General features: G+C 42.5%; 1 protein-coding gene across 1 annotated transcript in view; it reads right to left on the bottom strand.

Moving 5' to 3' along the window:
- The window catches only part of LOC103779554 (neuronal acetylcholine receptor subunit alpha-7-like), a 44,318-nt gene that overhangs the window by 3,947 nt on the left and 21,082 nt on the right, over positions 1-19,289 (bottom strand). Inside the window, exons 5-8 of the mRNA XM_008947187.1 lie at positions 18,002-18,169; positions 15,300-15,494; positions 13,927-14,013; positions 1,151-1,260 (exon numbers count right to left, since the gene is read on the bottom strand). Coding sequence (XP_008945435.1) covers positions 1,151-1,260; positions 13,927-14,013; positions 15,300-15,494; positions 18,002-18,169 — 560 coding nt within the window. The remainder of the gene's footprint in view (positions 1-1,150; positions 1,261-13,926; positions 14,014-15,299; positions 15,495-18,001; positions 18,170-19,289) is intronic.

The following is a 19,289-nucleotide window of genomic DNA, read 5'->3' as shown; positions in this document are numbered from 1 at the left end:
TGTTTCTCTTGAGAGCTCTCAGCCCTTTCAGCTTGCCTGACCTACAGCTTTCACAGTCTACCACCTGCACTTCTCAGTAATGCTTTCCACAGTCTTTGCTTCCTGATGGCATTTTTAAAATTGTGTACCAGTTCAGCTGTCAGGCCACTGAACAGAGTTCCTTAAGAATGAGAATCCATTGCATGTTATGTTTCCAGCCAAGAAAGCAAGAGACTGGTAGAGAGCAAGAGCTGTCTTGCAGGGCCTGTGAGCAGATTTAAAACAAGCTACTGTGTCTAGGCTCCTCAAAAAGCAGATGAAACAGTAAAATTGTCCATAGGAGCTGTCATGCTGGTGCATGCCCTGTCCAGGTAGATATCTAAAGCATGTTTACTCAGATTTGTGCTCAGGTCTTGCTTAAATGCAGGTTCATCCAGAATTCACGTGCTCCGCTGTACTGAAAGTAAGATGCTCTTAAATGATACAGCACTTTAAGAAATATTTGTTAGTATGCTTAATTGCTACTGGGCATTTAAAATTTGTATTGATGCTGTAGTTTATTTTTAGAGTGGCTAAATTAGAAAGCTGTTCTGTACTCAGGCTGACACTGGTAACCATGCAGCATCATGTCAGGCTAATCCAGAGGATGCTGTACAACCAGACTGCTGTGAAACCAAGGTGGGTAGATAGCTGACTGGAATAGTTGCAAGACAGAGGTAAATTGGCTTCACCTCCTGTCTTTGTTATGGCTGTTTACAGCTCTGTCACAAACTGCAGTGAGAACCTCTGTAAGAGAAAAAAAACTGCCTAGAAGAGACCAGTAATTGTTTAGTGGTTTGAAATGTCACAGTTTATAAGGACTGGTGTCTGCTGGATAAGAAATCAAAGATGTTGCCCATGGGATTAGCACTTGCAAAGTAAGCTCTGAGCAAGACTACTCTATCATGATTCAGCCAACCCAATGTAAATTTAAATGGAAAACACAAATAGTAGATACTGGGTTTACTTACTATGTTTGTTCTTTCCCTCAAATAGCAAAAAAAATAATTTTTTAACAAAAACAAACTTACTATGTTTGTTCTTTCCCTCATCTATAACTAGTTTACTACAGCTTTTAGATTAATTTTTTAATTCCTTAAGCTGTTGGACATTTATCACCAAAGCCGCTTACCCATTTGGGCATCTTTCCTGCTTGTGGGTCATGATGGTGAAACTGCAGAACCAGCACTGTTACCACCACAGAGAGACCAACGATTACCATGATGCTAGCGAAATATTGAGCTGAAAGTAAAAGGAGAACCTGGTTAGAAGTGGACCAAAAAAAACTAACCCCACCAACCCACAACCAAATATTTCTTGGCCATGCCTCCAGGTCAGGCTTTCGAGGTTGCCAGCGTACCTGTTCAGATCCTTCCTCTCCAGATAGGGTAGAGTTAGAACCACTGGAAGGCATCAACAGTTACTTTTTGTTCCAAGAGATGAATGTAGGGCCCCCTGGAAAGGATCGCTTCCCTGCTTTCTGCCAGGACAGTGAGAAGCTGACCTGAGCTGACCAGACCCACTCAACATCAGCATCCCCAGTCTGGGGTGCCCTGCCCAACAGCAGAGGTGCTGGAGGGAAATGCTGTCCCCATGGTGTCACTGCACTCTCTCAGAAAGCATCACTAGACCCCCTTCCCTTGCCCCACCACTGCTTACAAGGGGTTAGGAATACTTTTCAGCACCCTCCTCAGCCCTCAAGTGCGCTTCTTTTGGTGTGTTTTGCGCTTTCCTGTGAAAGCATGCTACACCCTTGCTGAGTCCTAAATTAAAGCCTGGCATGCAGGAAAGAAATCAAAATCTTGAAAGCCAGAGCTGAGACTTGAAACTGTATCTCCTAAGTGGCAGTACAGGTTTTGCATGCCAGAAGTGAGGTTGATGTGCTGGAGTGTAAAGTGCAATTAGCCACAGGGCTAATGATATTTGAAGGCTGCTGTAGGAAAACACTGGGGAGCATTACTGTTGGCTGATACAATGGGCCATTGTGGGAAGGCATGTGGCATGCCCCAGGCTGCAGCCTGCTATAACCTTCAGACCTCCCCTCTGTAGCTTGCAGGAAAATCCAAAATCTCAATATAAGCTCCAAGGCAATTTTTGTTCTGTCTCCATTTCTTAATACCAATTCTCACCGCCTCATCAGTGAAAAGCTTGTTCATAATAATGAGGATCTCAGGCTCTCCTGAAACCAACGCTAAATTGTTTCAAGAGGCATGCATGGCTTTCAGTGGAAAGATGAATTATGAAGCTGGATTAGAAGAACAGTCCTCAGGGTGAGATAAATAGAAAGGTCTCTACTGCACTTACTCATGAGAGAACAGAGACAACAGCCAGGCAAAAGCAAAACAAAACAGGAATTCACTTTTTAGGAACGCTGGCTGATCTGATTCCAGTGTACCCCATGTAACAGAAGCACAGCAGTGTTGATATTGCTGGTTTAATTACCTCTATAAGTCACTAAACACCTTCTGTAAATTCTATGCATTTTGATGCCAGCAGACTTCAAAGGCCCGAAGTGATCCATTTTAAATTACTTTGGATAGGATTTTTGCCAGGTCCTTGGATAATTAGTCACCTGGTTGAACTTGGAAACAACTTGGTATTATCTGACTCACGTTCCCAGCCAATGATCAGCAGAGGACATCATGCCCTCAGCTTTTTTTTTGGGCTGTAAACCCAGGAACAGAGATCAAGAAACTGCTAGATACCTGATAATATACATGGAAACCAGTTCTCTGAAGAACAGACTGGGAATTATAGGGAACCTGTTGACCCATAAAGAAAGATGTTTTTTGGGTTTACCTGGTGACAGGAAAGGGAGATGGCTAGGTGTGCATCACTTGCCTTGGGGGTGGGGCAGCGCTTCTGTCCAGTGAAGTTTTCAGTTGGAAAGCAAAGAAATAGGACATGGTACTTCAGCCCTATTATCAGTGTCAGGCAGTAAAATGTCACAAGATATCTGCGGAATAAGAACTGGCAGGTAGACTTATGCAGCCCAGGTAGATGCAGGTGTTGTATTTATTACAGAGGGAGAAAGCCCCAAAGCCCTGGAGCAAATCAGACCTACTGTAGAACTGGATTTTGCAGGCCCTGAAGACCAGCAATGAAAGGGGAGGAAGGAAGTAGTTATGGATGGCATAACTGTCACGTTAGACTTTCACATCTCTAGTTGGACATATTGTGAAGGCTATTGCCTCCCCTCCCGTGGCAAGACAAAGTAGACCTAATAGCTGTTAATCACAGAGGAACTGCTAGATCTTCTGAACATTTGCCTCTTTGACTGAAAACACAACTTACAATCCAGACCCTGCACTGGGGCACAGCTACATATAGGCATGGCTAAGACCCAGGTGGGTCTGGGTTTAGTGACTCTTCATCTTTCAGGAAGGAGAGGCCCCAGAACTGAGTCCATGAGGCAAAATAGTGATGGCTCCGAAATAGTATCCAACGCCCATTTAGTATTTTCTGATCTTTCCTTCCAGGTTTTAATCCTACATCTTCTTTTTTCCAGCAGCAGAAAAACACAATCCTCCTGCAACAGGCAGGAGAACTGGTGGGGAAGACTCCTGTGCTGTCTCCTGTGCACATCCTAAAAAATCATGATTCAATCTCCCTGCTGCTGACTTGGTGTTTCACTTCCTGGCAGTCTTTAGCCTTCACATCAGCCAGATCAAATTCTTCACTTGGTGAAAGCTTCAAGGGCTGCTGTTCATTTTCACCTCCAGCACCAGCTCTGATATGACCATGACTCAACCTTCTCCAGCAACCCTGTGAGCAGAGGAACCTAGCTGCTGAAAGGATCAAGCTAAGATGTGCATAGATAGCACTTTCCTTGGAGTAACAGGACTGCAGTCTTCACTCACCCTACGCTAGCCCCACACAGCCCTGAATGAACAGACTCTATTCCTGGGCCTTCACTGGTGTTGCTGAGCACAGAAGTAGGATGCTTTCCTGTGAGATGTAGCACAGGAGACAGGCAGTAGAGTAAGAGCTGAGTTTCCAAGCATCAGCCACAGCCCAGCCAACAGACTTTTTTTCACCAGTATTTTAGGATCCATTCTAAAGCCTTCAGCTCTTACACAGTTAGAGCTTTGAAGCTGCCACTTCCACTAAGTCCTTCCCTGACTGTGTGTCTGTTGGAAAGGGTAAATGCAAATCTGATTTTACAAAGAAGCTCAGACCCTTTCATTTGAAGTGTAGGAAGGAAATACTCATCAACTCTCACTAAGCATCTCTCTGTGTTCTGCTTAAGAGCTCCTGGTCACTAGATCATCCCTGGTATGGATGCATCATCTTGGAAGCTTTAACAAATTGCTTCACCCTAGGCAGTTACAGGAAGAGCAATTCCATACCCGAGTGCATTTGAAAGAGCAGGGGCCTGGTTGCTGTATATCAGCTGCTCTGAGGCACAGTGGGAAAGCTACTGACCCCTTCTATAAGGGAATTGGCTCGTTTGCACTCTGCCCTCAATAGCTACCACAAGCAAGGAAAAAGGAGCAGAAGACCTGCGGTTGGATCCCCCCAATATCTCTGACTCATACAGTAATGCTCCCCAAGGATACTGAGGATACTAAGGTCTGCACTGGTCACCATTAGATGATCTTCCTGTGTTTTCAAACCCTCCTGCTCTTTTCCTCAGCAGTTTTGTGTGAACAGAAAACATTTTTCATATGTTTAGTTATCTCTTTCAAGTAGTGCAGAGTATTTGTGCTTCAACAATTTATTTACTTGCCTTTGTTTGCCAAAGGAGGCATGATATAACACACTACCTGGACAGCTGTTTTACCATCTGGGAGTTGTCAGCTTCTGTTTCAGCACTGTCAGAAGATGATCAGGTGCTGTTGTCATAGCAAATATGTTTCTAATACAACCACAGATAGTCAGAAAGTATGTTTAAAAAAACAGTGAAACCAGCTTTTTTTTTTTTTTTCTTTTTTTTTACACATCTTCTGGCATCACCTATATCAAAAGGATGGCAATGATTTACAATTCGTAATTTGAGGGGCTTCTGGTACCATTTTTGAACCTTATGTGCCATTATGTTAGAGAAGCATCTTAGGATTATTTTAGAGATGTTTTGGAAGATCTGCTGTTTGCATGGAACTCAATTAACTTTAAGGACTGATTAGGAGCAGAGTAAATAAATCAGAAATTCTGAAAGGACTAAGATGATTCCAGATGGATGCTTTGCTTTGTTAACATTATCACTGAACACTGACTGGCAAAGTAATCTATTTTCCAAATTTGTTAGCATAGTCAGTCACAGGAAAGGCAGAGCTTCTCCGTTGTGGCCAGTTACAATCTTGGTGCTCCTATGAAACAGTGGGGGAAGGAGAAAAGTGTTATGTTCAGGTATTCACAGGGATCAAGCTGGAGACCTCCCACTGCTGCTCTCTTTGTGCTCCTTCTTGGCAGGAAATGTCAGGATTTGCACTTGAAATGATGGACTGGTTTAGAGCTGCTCTAAGTTCTGGTGAACTGTTAGAAAATGAGAGAAACGTTCCAGAGCATGCACAGAATGCTGTTTGAACAGAATTCACTGTTCCTCCTTCTGCAGACGGTCTGAACTTAATGAACTGAAGCCTGTGGAGGATGCAGGAAACCTCATACACGAGCAGAAGGGCTTTCAACCACCCTTCTTATTTTCTATGTCAGGGACCAGGGCGGATGCTAGGCAAATGCTGTTGCGGCCTAGAACAGCAGATGAGTTTCTCACAGACCAGGGGAACCAAAAGGTGAAGGAGAGATTCTCTTACTGGTCAATTTACTATGGTACACTAGCAGCAAAGAAACACAAAAGAGAATGTAGGTGGGAAAACTGTTTGCACCATTGCCAAGATTTGCTGTAGCATGGGCACCTTGCGCTGCCCACTAGCTGTCACTGACAACAGAAAGCTAACAGCATCACCTCAGTCCAGCCACTCCCTCATAAACATGAAATATCTTAAAAGAGTGTGAGACTTCAGTATTGGATGCTTTGTCTAACTTTTGCTTATGGTACTTGTAGAGGGCAACTAGGACAGTGTTTTTGCAGTGTTTTCAAACTTTTGCTCTCACGTGCTTTTGAAGAATAGCCCTGGGTGTTTTAGAAGTAAAACTGTTCTCTTTTTTTAATAAAGAGAATGCATCCAAGACTTTGGGAAAAGCGTCATTGATCATTGGGCATGAAACTCTAAGAGCCACTGTGAATGAGAATTTCTGTTTCATAGAAGGGAAGAGGCTGAGCAGTGTCCTGGCGATAGCAAGATGTGAGGCAGGACAACAAAAGTGACAGTGCTTTTGCATTACACAAAATCAAAAAGAGACAGAGTAAAAAGAACTGGCAGCAGCTGAGAACATACAGGCAGATCACAGAAAATGGAACAGGAGATTAATCTCATTTTCTTTTTCTAGTCAGAACCACTAATGCCTTATGCTCATAACTTAAGCAATCTGTAAATCCTGGAGGTGACAAAGCACCACATTGCGTCCTTGTCTTAATAATTTGCAGCCTTGTTTGGTGTATGACTAACTGCAAGAAATCACCTTAAGCATCTGCTGCAAACACACTTATTCTCAGCATAAAACCTTCATTCTTACTAAAATACTGTAGGCATGCTAAAGAATGGCAAGGAGGGGACACAGCTGAAAATGAGTCATGACAGTAGAGCCCTAAGCAGAAAATAAGTGTTGTGTTTTTTAAAAAAACAAGGAGAGGAGCTCAGCAAAAGAAGACAGAAATGCAGTTTTGTTATCTGAAGGTGAAGATAACTTAATTTGTATTGTGCACTATTTGATATGTCCAGCCAAGGTGTCAAACATCACATGAATGTTAATCATAGGAAGTGACAGTTCATCATATTCACGAGACTCATGTTCCCCTCTCAAATCTTCTCTGCACGTGCCAACTTCCAGGTGTTTCACTTTTCTCGATATAAACCCCCTTTTTGAGAAAAATACAGATTTTTTTACCCCAAACCAATGGTGTTATTTTGGGGAGAGTTGGAAGGAAATCATGATTTCCAGCACTTTGGCATTTTTTGAGCATGGAAAAACCCCACAAATTATTAAGCACTTCTGTGCAAGAGAACATCTTGAATTTCCAGGTGTAAAATATCTTTATGGAAGAAGCAAATCACCTGAATGGCCTGAGAGGTCTGAACATTTCATTTCAAGATTTGGCTTTTTGGAAGAAGAGTGCTTTATCCGCTTTGCCAACGTACTTTGAAAGCGATAGCTCCTCAGAGTGATGGATAGGGTGAAGGGACAGCAGCTGACTCAGAGCTTATTGCGGCTTTGGTCTCAAGCTGGAAGCATCCTGCTGTGAGTCCTCCTAGCTGTTTCTCTGTGTGACTCTACTTTCTGTGCCACCTGGGGCCTGAACTCAAAGACTGCAGTAGTTCTGGACCAATACAAGAGTAAAGGACTGGGTGAGGTTTTCAAAGTAAGCATTTTCTGTCTGCAAGCTGTCACTCTGTTCTCACAGCAGTGGGACTGCAGCATAGTAAACCAGAGAGGTGAGTGCAAGGTGAAGGTGGATGGATGGATAAGGGACCCCACAGCCTGTGTCTCACTGCAGAGTGGAACAAGAGATGAACACGTTGTTTACCAGGGTTGGGCTTAATAGTGTTTTCTTAAAAACAAGACATCTAGTGCTGGAAGCAGCCGGGGTCACAGAGGGAGAGGGAAGGGTGGGGACAGCTACAAAATTTTGCCAGATGGCCCAAAATTTATCCTTCTCTGGAAGTAATGTTGCAAGTAGGGAGAAAGAAGAGTCAGGAACCTGTGTGGGTTATGCTCACAACTGTGTTGCTCTGGAATTTCAAACACAATTGTTTTTGACTTCAACATGGGCTGTGGATTGATTTGTCTTTCTGAAAAACTGGCTGGATTTGGTTGTAACTAAACATTACATTAGGAGCAAATTTTTCTTTAAGTCTGTGAATCCAAATTGCCAGTTTATACTGAGACATTGATTTTTTAAGACATTCTTACAGCACTTCAGGATAAATGAGATTTTGGTTACTGCTTTATCAGTAACCTCTTGATGTAGGTAAGCATGACCACCAACTGTGAAAACTTACAAAGGCTCTAGAAAAAGGATAGTCACGAAGTGGAACAGTTACAGTTAAGAATCTGTCTTAATTTAGCAGAACTTAATTCTTAGTGCCTTTTAAATGAATGATGTCCTACCCTTAATTACAAGGTTGCTTTCAAATGGAAAACATAGTTTAATGAAACAGGTCAGGTATATGAAGACTGTAAATAGGGAGGCACGGTGCTCTTCAGAAAAAGGAATTAAAGTGTGTACCTATTGGCTGAGGAAGGAATGCATTCCCTCTTCAGAGATGGCCATAAAACCACTACCAAAAATTGATCTTATTATCCAGTGCAATTTATATGGATCACAATATAAACAATCACAATCTTCCAGTTTAGATCCATGCCTTAAATGCAGCTCTCAGATGAACTACCTAAACCTTTAATTTGAACGGGTAGTACCTGAGCTTGTACAACAGCTCTAATTGATATAACAGTATTTGTTTAATTTCATTTTGGTCACTGAACCAGCAAATCAGCACAATGGAACATGGATATCCCTTCTTACAAAATGCACTAGACTGAGTACAATATCTGGTAGGGGCTGGAAGATGCATGGAATCCCAGTGAAGTTACTGACATTTATAACACAAGACAAGTCTGCGCATAATTACGAAGGTTTTTAGAAACAAGGAATAATTGTCATGAACCTGATCTGTATCACTGTCCTGATTTGAGTCAGGACAGAACAAACACTGCTCAGTGATTTTACTTTTCAGCTAAGTCTCTTCTAACTGACTGCACTTTCTGAAAGTGGTGGCATACGTTTGCAGATAGTGTCTGCTTCTAGTGGTGACGCTTGACATCTATAGTTCCTACCAAGGACTGGTGTGAAGAAAGCCTCTTGCTCATACTTGCTCCTGTGAGGACCAAGGTCACTGCTAAATCTTGAGGGTGCAGAAAGTAAAAGGCTGTAGCTGCAGGGAGGAGCAGACAGGGCAGGTGACCCTAAAAACTGACCAACAGCATATCCTATCCCATATATGTCATGTTCAGCATAAAGCTGAGCTATCACAAGCATCAAGCTCTCTTCTTCAATGGCTGGCATTCAAGGAGGACCTTGTCTCTTTTACCTTTGATCTCAAGCCATATGTTCTTGAATCCAACTCCTGAATCCAGTTCCTGTCTGCTGCTGAGTCCAGTCTGAGAGTTCCCTAGTGCCTGCCCCACTGCATCAGTGGTGACAGTGATGTAACTGCCGTCAGGAGGGTTGGATTCAATATTGGCTTTGCACATATTTGTGTGCATTTTGTATTTTTATTATTATTTTATTAAAGCTGTTTTAGTGTTTCTTTCTAATCCGAAAGTCTCTCTCCCTTATTCCTTTTCTCTCCCACTTTGGGAGGGAAGAGGGGTTGGTGGAGAGCAATCTGTCATTTGTCTGGTGGCAGAACTCTGGACTTTGACAATCACACAGGCTTTACAATTTTACCCAGTGATTAGTGGTCTCAGACCAGTGATTTCAGGTGTGTAACACATCTGGAGTTCTCTGTGTTTCTGTATATCCTTTCCTCAGGTAATGAACTCCAGCTGCCTACTTACATAGACTCTTGATAAAATTATTTTTAAAGAGAGAAATTAAAAGTAAGTCAAATCATGAGTGCAGTCAGACACACTTCCCGTGAGGCATGATTAAGCTATACTGGGAAGGGTAAGTTTAGGACACAGTTGCTCCTGTATATTTGTGGTCTGAAAGTCTTTTATGAGCTATGCTCTAGAGATCTGAAGTGCCAGGAGGGACCTCCAGGATGCTGTAGTGAAACCAGCTTTTTTCATATAGTCAACTTGCTTTGGATTCTGGCCAAACTGTTGTGTTTGTATATATCATGGGAATTTAATGCTTTTGACCCAAATGGCTGAGCTGGTTTCTGTTGCAATGGGTGGTTAATGTTTTAAACAGAAACAGAGGCATCTTTGATGTCATTCCCAGACTTCTCCTTTTTTTGGCTTTGCAGATGACTTTGCAAAAGGGCACAATTCAACTTTTGAATGATTGTGGTGCCTTACTTCACACACAGGCATGCTGCTGAAAACTAGGCTTTGGAAATATCTTGTTCCCCCAAAAAAGGAGGCTCTCTCTTGAAGAACATGGGCAGACATGCTCCTGGACCAGGAGTAGCTAGATGTGAATGCAAGCCCCAAGAAAGCTGAGTGAGAATGGGACAAACATAGAATCACAGAATCACAGAAACATTAAATTAAATATTAATGGAAAACATTTCTAAGATCACCAAGTCCAACCATCATCCCACACTACCATGATCATGTTTCAAAGTACCTTGTCTACACACTTTTTTGAACATGTCCAAGGATGGGAAGGATGGTGACACCACCACCTCCCTGGGCAGCTTATTCCAAGGCCTCACTACTTCATGACTGTAGTGACTCAGATTCTCCAACTGGAACATTTCTTGGCACAGAAAGTGGCTGGCTCACTGTGGAAAGGAAAGCTGTAACCATCACCCTGCAGTGCAGAGGAACAGCAGGGTCCCAGTGTTCAAAGGAGTAGAACAGCCTGCTGCTGATTTACAAGCCAAGTTTTGTCCCATGCTCTTTACAGAAAAGAAACTGGCTTGGTTTTAACGTGTATCAACACAACAGTCAGTAGGCTATGTAGAAACAGGACTCCATTGTGTGGGGAAGTGGCATGTGTGGAGTAAGCTGCTCTGGGCAGCTTTACAAACAGAGACAATACAGAGGGCATACCAAGGATAAGGGGAGCCACTTTGCAGAGAGCTAGGAAAAAGCAAGTGTCTTGTCCCACCTGCCACCTTCTGATTTAGGCTGAAAGGTTCTTCATTTATGGTAAATGTAAGCTGAGGTCAAGGGAGGGTGACCTCAACTAAGAAGAATCAAGATATGATTTCCACATTTCTTTCAAAATGTAGCAGACCTCAGAAGCTAGGGTTTTGGGTTTGTTTTGGGATTTTTTTTTGGCATATCAGACCATCTTTCCTTTGCTCATTCATCAAAGACAATCCAGAAAGCAGCTGCAAGAATTTCATATATTAGTGCAGTTCAGTAGCTAAAGCTGAAGTCAGAAGGTAGAGAAACCTAAGAGGTACAACACATTGGGTGCTGCTTTTTTTTTGTATTAGCAAAGGCTAGGAGTGTTCATCCAGGTCCAGATAGGGGTGGATGCCTGTTTAGTTTTAAAAAACAGACAGTAAGAATATAATGCAGATTTTAAAGGGGGGGGAGGATGGTAACATTTGCAGAACATGTTTGCACCCATGTGTATGAAGACCAGTGAGAGTGGCTTTTCTGCAGACAAGCAGAGGATCTTTCTACTTCAAAAATATATTACTTGCATCCTTTTCTAAACCACACACTTTACAAGATTTCATAGAACCAAAGGATGGTTTGGGTTGGAAGGACTTTAAAGATCATGTAGTTCCAAGCCCCCTGCCACGGGCAGGGACACCTCCCACTAGGCCAGGTTGCACAAGGCCACATCCAGCCTGGTCTTGAACACCTACCACGATGCAGCATCCATAGCCTCCCGGGGCAACCTGTTCCAGCATCTCACCACCCACACAATGAAGAACTCCTTCCTTACGTATAATCTAATTCTACCCTCTTCCACAGCTCCAGTGAAAGCATGATGGTCACAACAAACAGAAGAGTAGGCCTTGGGAGAAGAATGATGGCTGAGACCCTCCAGTGATGGCAACTATTGAGGAGAAGGGACCATCCCCAGCAAACCTTCCAATTTATAATGAGCAGGATATTTATGATATGGAATATTTCCATTGGCCAGCTTGGGTCAGCTGCCCTGTATTGTGTTCTTTCTAGCTTTCTGATCTGGCTAACTCAAAACTGCTAAAGACCTTGATAGCTATGGAAACCCTCATACTATAGCTGGCCATGAACAGAAACTAAGTGTCTTAACAGTTTTGTTCTTGACTAAATCAGGTACTGCAGTCTTCTCAAAAATGCAGCTTTCCTGAGCAGAAAATTGATTCTCTGATTCTACCCCAACAAAACCAGAACACTGAAGGCAGTCTCCAAGCTATTACAAAGCATCTATGTGCAAGGATTATTCTTTTACAGTGTTTCACAAGACAAAATTTTTCTAATGAACAGATGAAAGAAAGTGTTCAATGTACATGACAATTTCAATACGTGCATTTCTAATGCATTTGATACACTAATTACTTGGGCATTAAGAAGAAACTTGTAACAATACGTGATATCAGTGAGGCATACTTGTGAGAAAAGAATCCCTGATCTCCTTGACTTTGTGATACAAAAACATGAGAAAACATAAGGATTCTTAATAGTTGAGCCAATATTCACCTGGAGAAGAGGGACTTGATGTAACAGGGTTCCCCAATACCACTGCCCCTCACCGTCTCCTGAATATATGATATTACAGCATAGCTATGTGAACAAGTGTAAGTTAATCTGTTATTACAGCATATGTAGCTGCTCACAGCTTTTCTTGGTACAAATCTTACTTTCTTCAGCAGGGGACTGTGTCAATAGAAACTGGTCTGCTTAAAGCTAGAGGATTGGGCACAGTCAAATGCATCACCTTACTAATTCCAAATGGATTTTCACAGAATTATAGAACAGTTTGAGTTGGACAGGACCTCAAAAGGTCATCTAGTCCAATGCCTCTGCAGTGAGCAGTGGCACCTTCAACTACATAAGATTTTATTAGGTCTTACAAAGAAGAATTATATGAAGGCTGATCCAAGATTCCTTGTGTCTCCTTCCTACACATAAAGTTTCCCTTAAAATTTTATCTGCACCTGTTGAGTCCTAGGTGCACATAAGGGCATTGTTGCCTGTAAGTTAGTGCTGCATAGTCACCCTCCTTCCACAGAGTTAGGTCTGGGGTTTTAATCCTTGAAGTGATATAATGAGGTTGCCCAAGTAAACGCTCTTTTGTCCTCTTCATAGCACAACTTGTGTGAAACTTTAATTATACAACAGTGAGGTGCACCTTCCATCGGTACCTAGATATATTGTTTAATATTTTGCTTATTTCTGCCGTCTCAATAAATATTTTAGTCATGATTTGCAAGCAAAGACAGACCTTAGCTCAGGATACGGCAACTAAACAGGTTCTGAGTTTTCCTGTGTTATTCATACTTTTTATTTTGTAAACCACACAGGTTTGTTTTCTCCACTCCACAGTCGAGGAGCTGAGGCCCCATGAGGTCAAGGTAAAGGGATGGTTCTATGAAAACAGAAGATGTAACAATGCCTGTCTGGCCCATGTTCCCAAGATGATAATCTGTCCCATAGATTTCAGCACATGTTACAAGTGCTCCAGTGACCTATTTGAATTTTAGCTGTAACGTTCCGAGTTGCTCTTGGAGTAGAGAGAAAAGAAGAAGAAGGGAGCAGGTGGAGAAGAGATGCATAACACCACAGAGAGCAGGTAATGCAGAAGAAAGATTCGTTTTCTCCAGGCAGCAGCACTGAGCTCTTCAAAAGCTTTCTGTGCACAGTTTTGTTCAAAGTGCTGTTGAAGGGATTTCCAGGGCAGAATTAATGAATCCAGAGCCAGGTCTGACTAGTATTTTCATATCCCACTTGTGTGTGTGCCTGGTGGTGATAGCTTTGTGTTTTGCTTACCCAAACCTCCATGTTGTGTGTTGATTCTGTGTCCCTTCATTCCTTGCTGTTACCAGCTTATCTGATATTTCCACAGCCCTTCTGTAGGCTCTTTTCATACATGCAAACAGTAAAGCATAGATTTACTCCTGACATTGCTGAAATGCTAAACTGCAGTAAAAAAAAAAGTCAGTCCTCAAACAGGCTTAAACAACTCTTGAGAAGCATCATACATTGTGCAGAGAGGAGAGAAAATCAACTTACCTATTAGAGGGACTGAGTCGGAAGTTGCAGGCATGATCTCAGCCACAAGCAGCATGAATACAGTCAGGGAAAGCAGAACAGTGATACCTGCAGGGAGTGAATGTGAAGGGGAAGGATGAGGAAGATGAACTCTGCAGCTGCTCCCCTGATGTATTCACTGTTAAATATAGCCTTGTCCTGATGTATGGCTATGCCAAATCCACAGCTTCGTGTCTGTCAACGTAGCTGAGAACTTCCACAAAGTGAGAGCGTTTTTGGATGTAACTTTATCTGCTGTCTTTTCACTTTTTTCATTTATACCCAAACACTTGTTCCTCTGAAGTTAATGGAGAAATTGTTCCTGACAAGTGAAATTAAGCTTGTAGAACTGGTAAACTGCATTTTCCAAAACTTAGTGCAAACATAGACCAGATGGCTATTAAAGGCTAGGAAAGACTTGCACAGACATGACTCTAGCTTTCGGCTATTGCATGTTATATAATAACCTTCAAAGAGCTGCATCCTGTTTTAAAATAAGTTCTTTGTCCTATCTGGAAAGACTGTTGTTAAACTTAACTGCCATGGTACTGAGAAATCAGAAGGTCAATGCATGAGCATCATCTCCTACTTTTGTGTCAACATTGTACTTCAGCTCAAATAACTCTTCCTTTTTTCCATCCTATTTTTCATAGACAGCAATTGTATTCCCCATAGCCTGTGTTCATTTCTTGTAAGACATGCTGCTCAGATATCTGATTGTTCTACTAACACTGAGGGTACTTCTTATGATTTAAAGGCTTCTGTCTTGATTAGAATTGTGCATAATGAACTCTTAAGGTCTCATCTGGCCCACTCGTGTATTTCCAGCTCTCCTCCATCTTCTCTTGGAAGCACTCCTCCCTTCTTTATCAATACAAACAACAGTAAATCCCATTAAGTCCTTCCTTGGCTGTCACTACTTTGTGTTCATGTGAGACTTGTGACTTGGTGGTTTGGGAGCTGAACTTGGAAGGTGAAAATCAAATGCCCAGGTGCTTTTGCTCACAACCCATCATTCTCTGTGCCTTAATATGTCCTCTCCGAAAAACAGTTATTCAGCTGTGGAATGCATTGAGATATTCTAAAAATCACAACATGGATGACAGAGTACTATCACTGCTGCCTGTGCCAGCAGCAAGCGCTGCTTCATCCCAGGTTAAGATCCAAAATATTTTAGACCTTTTTAGCACAGGATGTGTGAATGTCATACAGAAAGTTACTACCCTAGTTTCTGCAGCCAAGTAATTGCTTCTGTTGCTCCTCCAGGGAAATCTTTATTCATCAAGTACCACAAGGTATTTATGTTTGATTTTATAGGAAATGCTTACAAAAGAAATAAACTCTTTAGCACTTACCTAAAGAAATCTTCTCCCCTGAATCAGCTGGCAAAAGGAAAACAAGCAGTGCCAAGCCAGATATGAGAACACATGGAATGAGCAGGTTCAATCCATAGTAGAGGGTGCGCCGACGCATGGTGATGGTGTATGTCACATCTGGGTATGGCTCTTTACAGCAGTCATAGTACATCTCATTCCTCTTTCCTGGGACACCTAGAAAGGGTGATCAGAGCAGTGGAGAGAGGTGCAGGGCTCCCAAGTAACCCCTTGGAATGGGTGTGACACCTCCACCACACACTGTGCATGGAAGAATGGTTCAAAGTGTCCTCTGGCAATTGATAAGGGAGAAAAGATGCCCCCAGATCAGTTACCAGGCAAAAGTCATCTTCTAAAACTTGTGGCTAATGATGCGCACATGGGGACAAAGGGCAATGCACCTCAGTTCAATTTTTGTTTGACAGCTGAAACGAATCACTACAGGTTTAAATAAGCCAAGATAATTAACTCTTAGTGTGTCAGTGTCTTCAGCAACATCTGAGGCAACACTGCAAGGCATCTGCTGTTCTTGGTCCACCTTCCACCTTTTCTAGGGCTTTTTTCATGCTTTCTGAGTCAACAGAACCTGGGTTAGCCAAGAAAGTTCATCTGGACCAGGTCAAACCAGTTCTGAGCATCCAAACCTCAAACAGAAAAGATTTGCAAGCAGTGGCCAAAGATTAACTCAGTAAAACATGCATTCTCCCAGCATCCAGGGAATGGTGACAACCCATTGTATTAGGAATAATGCAGTTAGCAGGACTAGTGGATGGAAAGCTGGTGGGCAGAAAGGGACCTGGGGGTGTTGATTGACAGCCAGCTGAACATGAGCCAGCCGTGTGCCCACGTGGCCAAAAAGGCCAAAGGCATCCTGGCTTTTATTAGGAATAGTGTAGTCAGCAGGACTAGGGAAGTGATTATCCCACTGTACTTGGCACTGATGAGGCCACATCTTGAGTATTGAGATCAGTTTTGGGCACCACAGCACAAGAAGGACACTGAGGTTCTAGAGAGGGTGCAAAGAAGGGTGACAAAGCTGGTGAAGGGTCTTGAGGACAAGTCTTATGAGGAGCAGCTGTGGGAACTGGGGCTGTTTAGCCTGAAGAAGAGGAGGCTGAGGAGAGGCCTTACCACTCTCTACAACTGCCTGAAAGGAGACTGTAGGGATGCAGGTGCGGGCCTCTTCTTACAGGCCACAACTGACAGGACAAGAGGAAATGATATTAAGTTACGCCAGGGGAGATTTAGGTCAGACATTAGGAAAAAATTCTTCACCAAAAGGGTGATCAAACACTGGAACAGGCTTCCCAGGGAAGCGGTTGAATCACCATCCCTGGATGTATTTAAAAGCCATCTAGATGGAGTGCCCAGGGATATGGTGTAGAAGTGGCTTGGTAGAGATAATGGTTGGACTCAATGATCTTAAAGGTCCTTTCCAACCATAGTGATTCTGTGATTCTGTGAAACAGCTGATGTCGTGTTCACTAGGCCATGCAGCACTTCTGTGTGACAAGTGCCACGAGTTCTTAGTTTTCTGTCATTCTCCTATAAACATTTGCTTTGTTTTGTCAGGAAAAACAAACAGGATATGGCTTAATTTTCAAAGGGATGTCAAATCAAGCTTACAGTTTGTCATATATGAAGGTTAAAAGGCCTAGCTGTCCAATATAGCTGTACTGAAGGGTTGGCCATTAGCATGGTAGTTTCCATGAAGGATATGGCCACAATTTGCCTGTTTTGTCCACCCCTGGTCAGGATTGAAGGCAGGTGAGCCACAGGTCAGTCTCTTAATCGGGTATGCAAAGTTATTGGATGGAAATAAGCACTATAAAGGAGCAAAGGAAAGTGAGGAGTCCTTCAGCTTCTCATACAACTGAATATTGATTACGTTTCTTATTTTACTAGTTCTCAGTTGCCCTGAATGGTAAAACTGCTGTATGCACTTTGTCAGTGACAGTTACTTCCTTGCCTGCATATCCAGATTAGAAGATTAAATGTCCCTTCTGCAAGTTCTCCTCAGGGTGGTCTAAGCTATATCAATTTCAATAGCATTGCTTCTGATTCACAGCTACATAAATGTTTGAAATAACTTACTTGGAGCTCAGTCCAAATATCTAGTTCTGGGTATAGATTACTCTTTTAAAAATACAGGTATCTTCAAAAGCACAGAAGGGAAAAGAGACAGTGAACTGCAGTTATTTGCAGTTGTTATAAACTGGTAGACATTTTGACAGTTTTCTGGGTGAGAGACATTCATCTCTTAGAAGCTTATTCCCGTTTTGCCGAAAGGGTATTTTTTACACCAGTTTTTCACTGATGTGTTAGAATAGATGTGATGGTAGCACTTCATGCACCTACATGAGACATACCCAGGCTTACTCAGATGCATTAGAACCAGCAGATTTCTCTTATATATTTGCAGACAGTAAGTTCAGAACAGTGTTTTCAGACACATTCAATTGTGTTTTCAGTGTTTTCAGACGCATTTCAACAGTGACTTCAGATGCATTCAATGAGTGCAGCCTAAGAGTTGTCTCTGATCTGTAATTTTTTTTCTTCCTGCCTTTTATGTAGAAACTTTTAATATCTGTATTTCATGTCACAGTGGGATTGATCATTTCTATATAGTTGTGATATGCCTTTGAAAATTAGACTACCAAAAATTTTTAGGTTAGCCAACTTACCCACTAAATCCCATTCTCCATTGGAGATGTAGTTGGAAGTATCAGCCTCAAGCATCTGCAGGTCGATCAACCAGCCACTGTGAGTCCAGGATCCAAACTTCAAATCACACTTCTGCACATCAAAAGGGAACCAGCGGACATCAATGTAACATGTGCTCTTCAAAATGCCTGTGGACAGAAATCAGTCAGAATCAGCAAGTGCAGGGTGCAGTTCTCCGTCTGATTGTGAGCACCTTTCTTCACCAAGAGAGGAAGATTCTGCTTCCTCTCTCTCTCACTGCATCCTTGAGGTAGGTTGCCCAGGACACTCTGGCTACCCAGGAGCAGCCCAGCCTTTCTCCTAGTGCTGGCTGGCCCTGGGCAACCACTGGCAGTGCTGCAGGACCTGACAGGAGCATAGAGTACCTAGATGTCCACACACTGGGGCTGGAAGTACTGTGACAACATCTTTGAAAGGAGTTCTTGTCAAGCTCTGCATCAGACCCACAGTCCCCTGAAAATACATTCTTATGTTAAACCTTACTCAGTCCTGTCCCATATCTTCTTCTATGTTAATCTGGGCATTGAATTTTACCCTGGATGTGTCTGGTCCACTATCATTTTATGTGGCATTTTAAGCAGTTTAGGACATTAATACTTGCATACTATTGCAAACTAATTATTTCTCTTTTTAAAATTATTTTTATTCCACTGATAGAAGAACAAAAAATACTAATTAATCTTCCAAACTTCCTTTCTGGCACCACAGCTATGGTTGTAGGACTTCCCCATCTATCTGGCAGCATTGAGGGCTTGGAGAATGGGGAAGATGATCCCCATTTAGTGAAGAACAGGCAGCTTCTGCTTCATTGAAAAATTCTCTCCAATGCTGCACTTATTCTCCCTGTTTGCAGTAATTTTTTCTGTGCACTCCCTAAAACATTAGCTGATGTGAATTCAAGCTCTGAGTCACCTAATTGAGCAGTGTCTGTTGTTTTGTGCTGAGCTCTCGAGCCATGCCTTTGGAAGACAAAATCCCCAAAATGGAGATGCTCAATTACTGTCTGCCTGCTGCTGCAAAAGCTAAGGATGCTGTGGCATAATTGTGACATTCTGTGAGGTCTTAATCCCACTATCATGGCATTTTTGGATGGGCTACAGGGAGGCTTTTCTCTCAGCTTCTCCTGAATCTTGGCTCTGCTCCGTTCTTTGCCCCCTTCTAGTCCTTTCTCCTCCTCCACCTATCTTTTTTCTCTTAATAGAGACCAGCAAAGAGTACAGCCTACTCTCAGAGTAATGAGAAAGAAAA

This window comes from Merops nubicus, unplaced genomic scaffold (genome assembly GCF_000691845.1).
Source record: "Merops nubicus isolate BGI_N331 unplaced genomic scaffold, ASM69184v1 scaffold11179, whole genome shotgun sequence".
Classification (NCBI taxonomy): Eukaryota; Metazoa; Chordata; class Aves; order Coraciiformes; family Meropidae; genus Merops; species Merops nubicus.
This window is presented reverse-complemented; position numbering and strand designations above follow the sequence as displayed.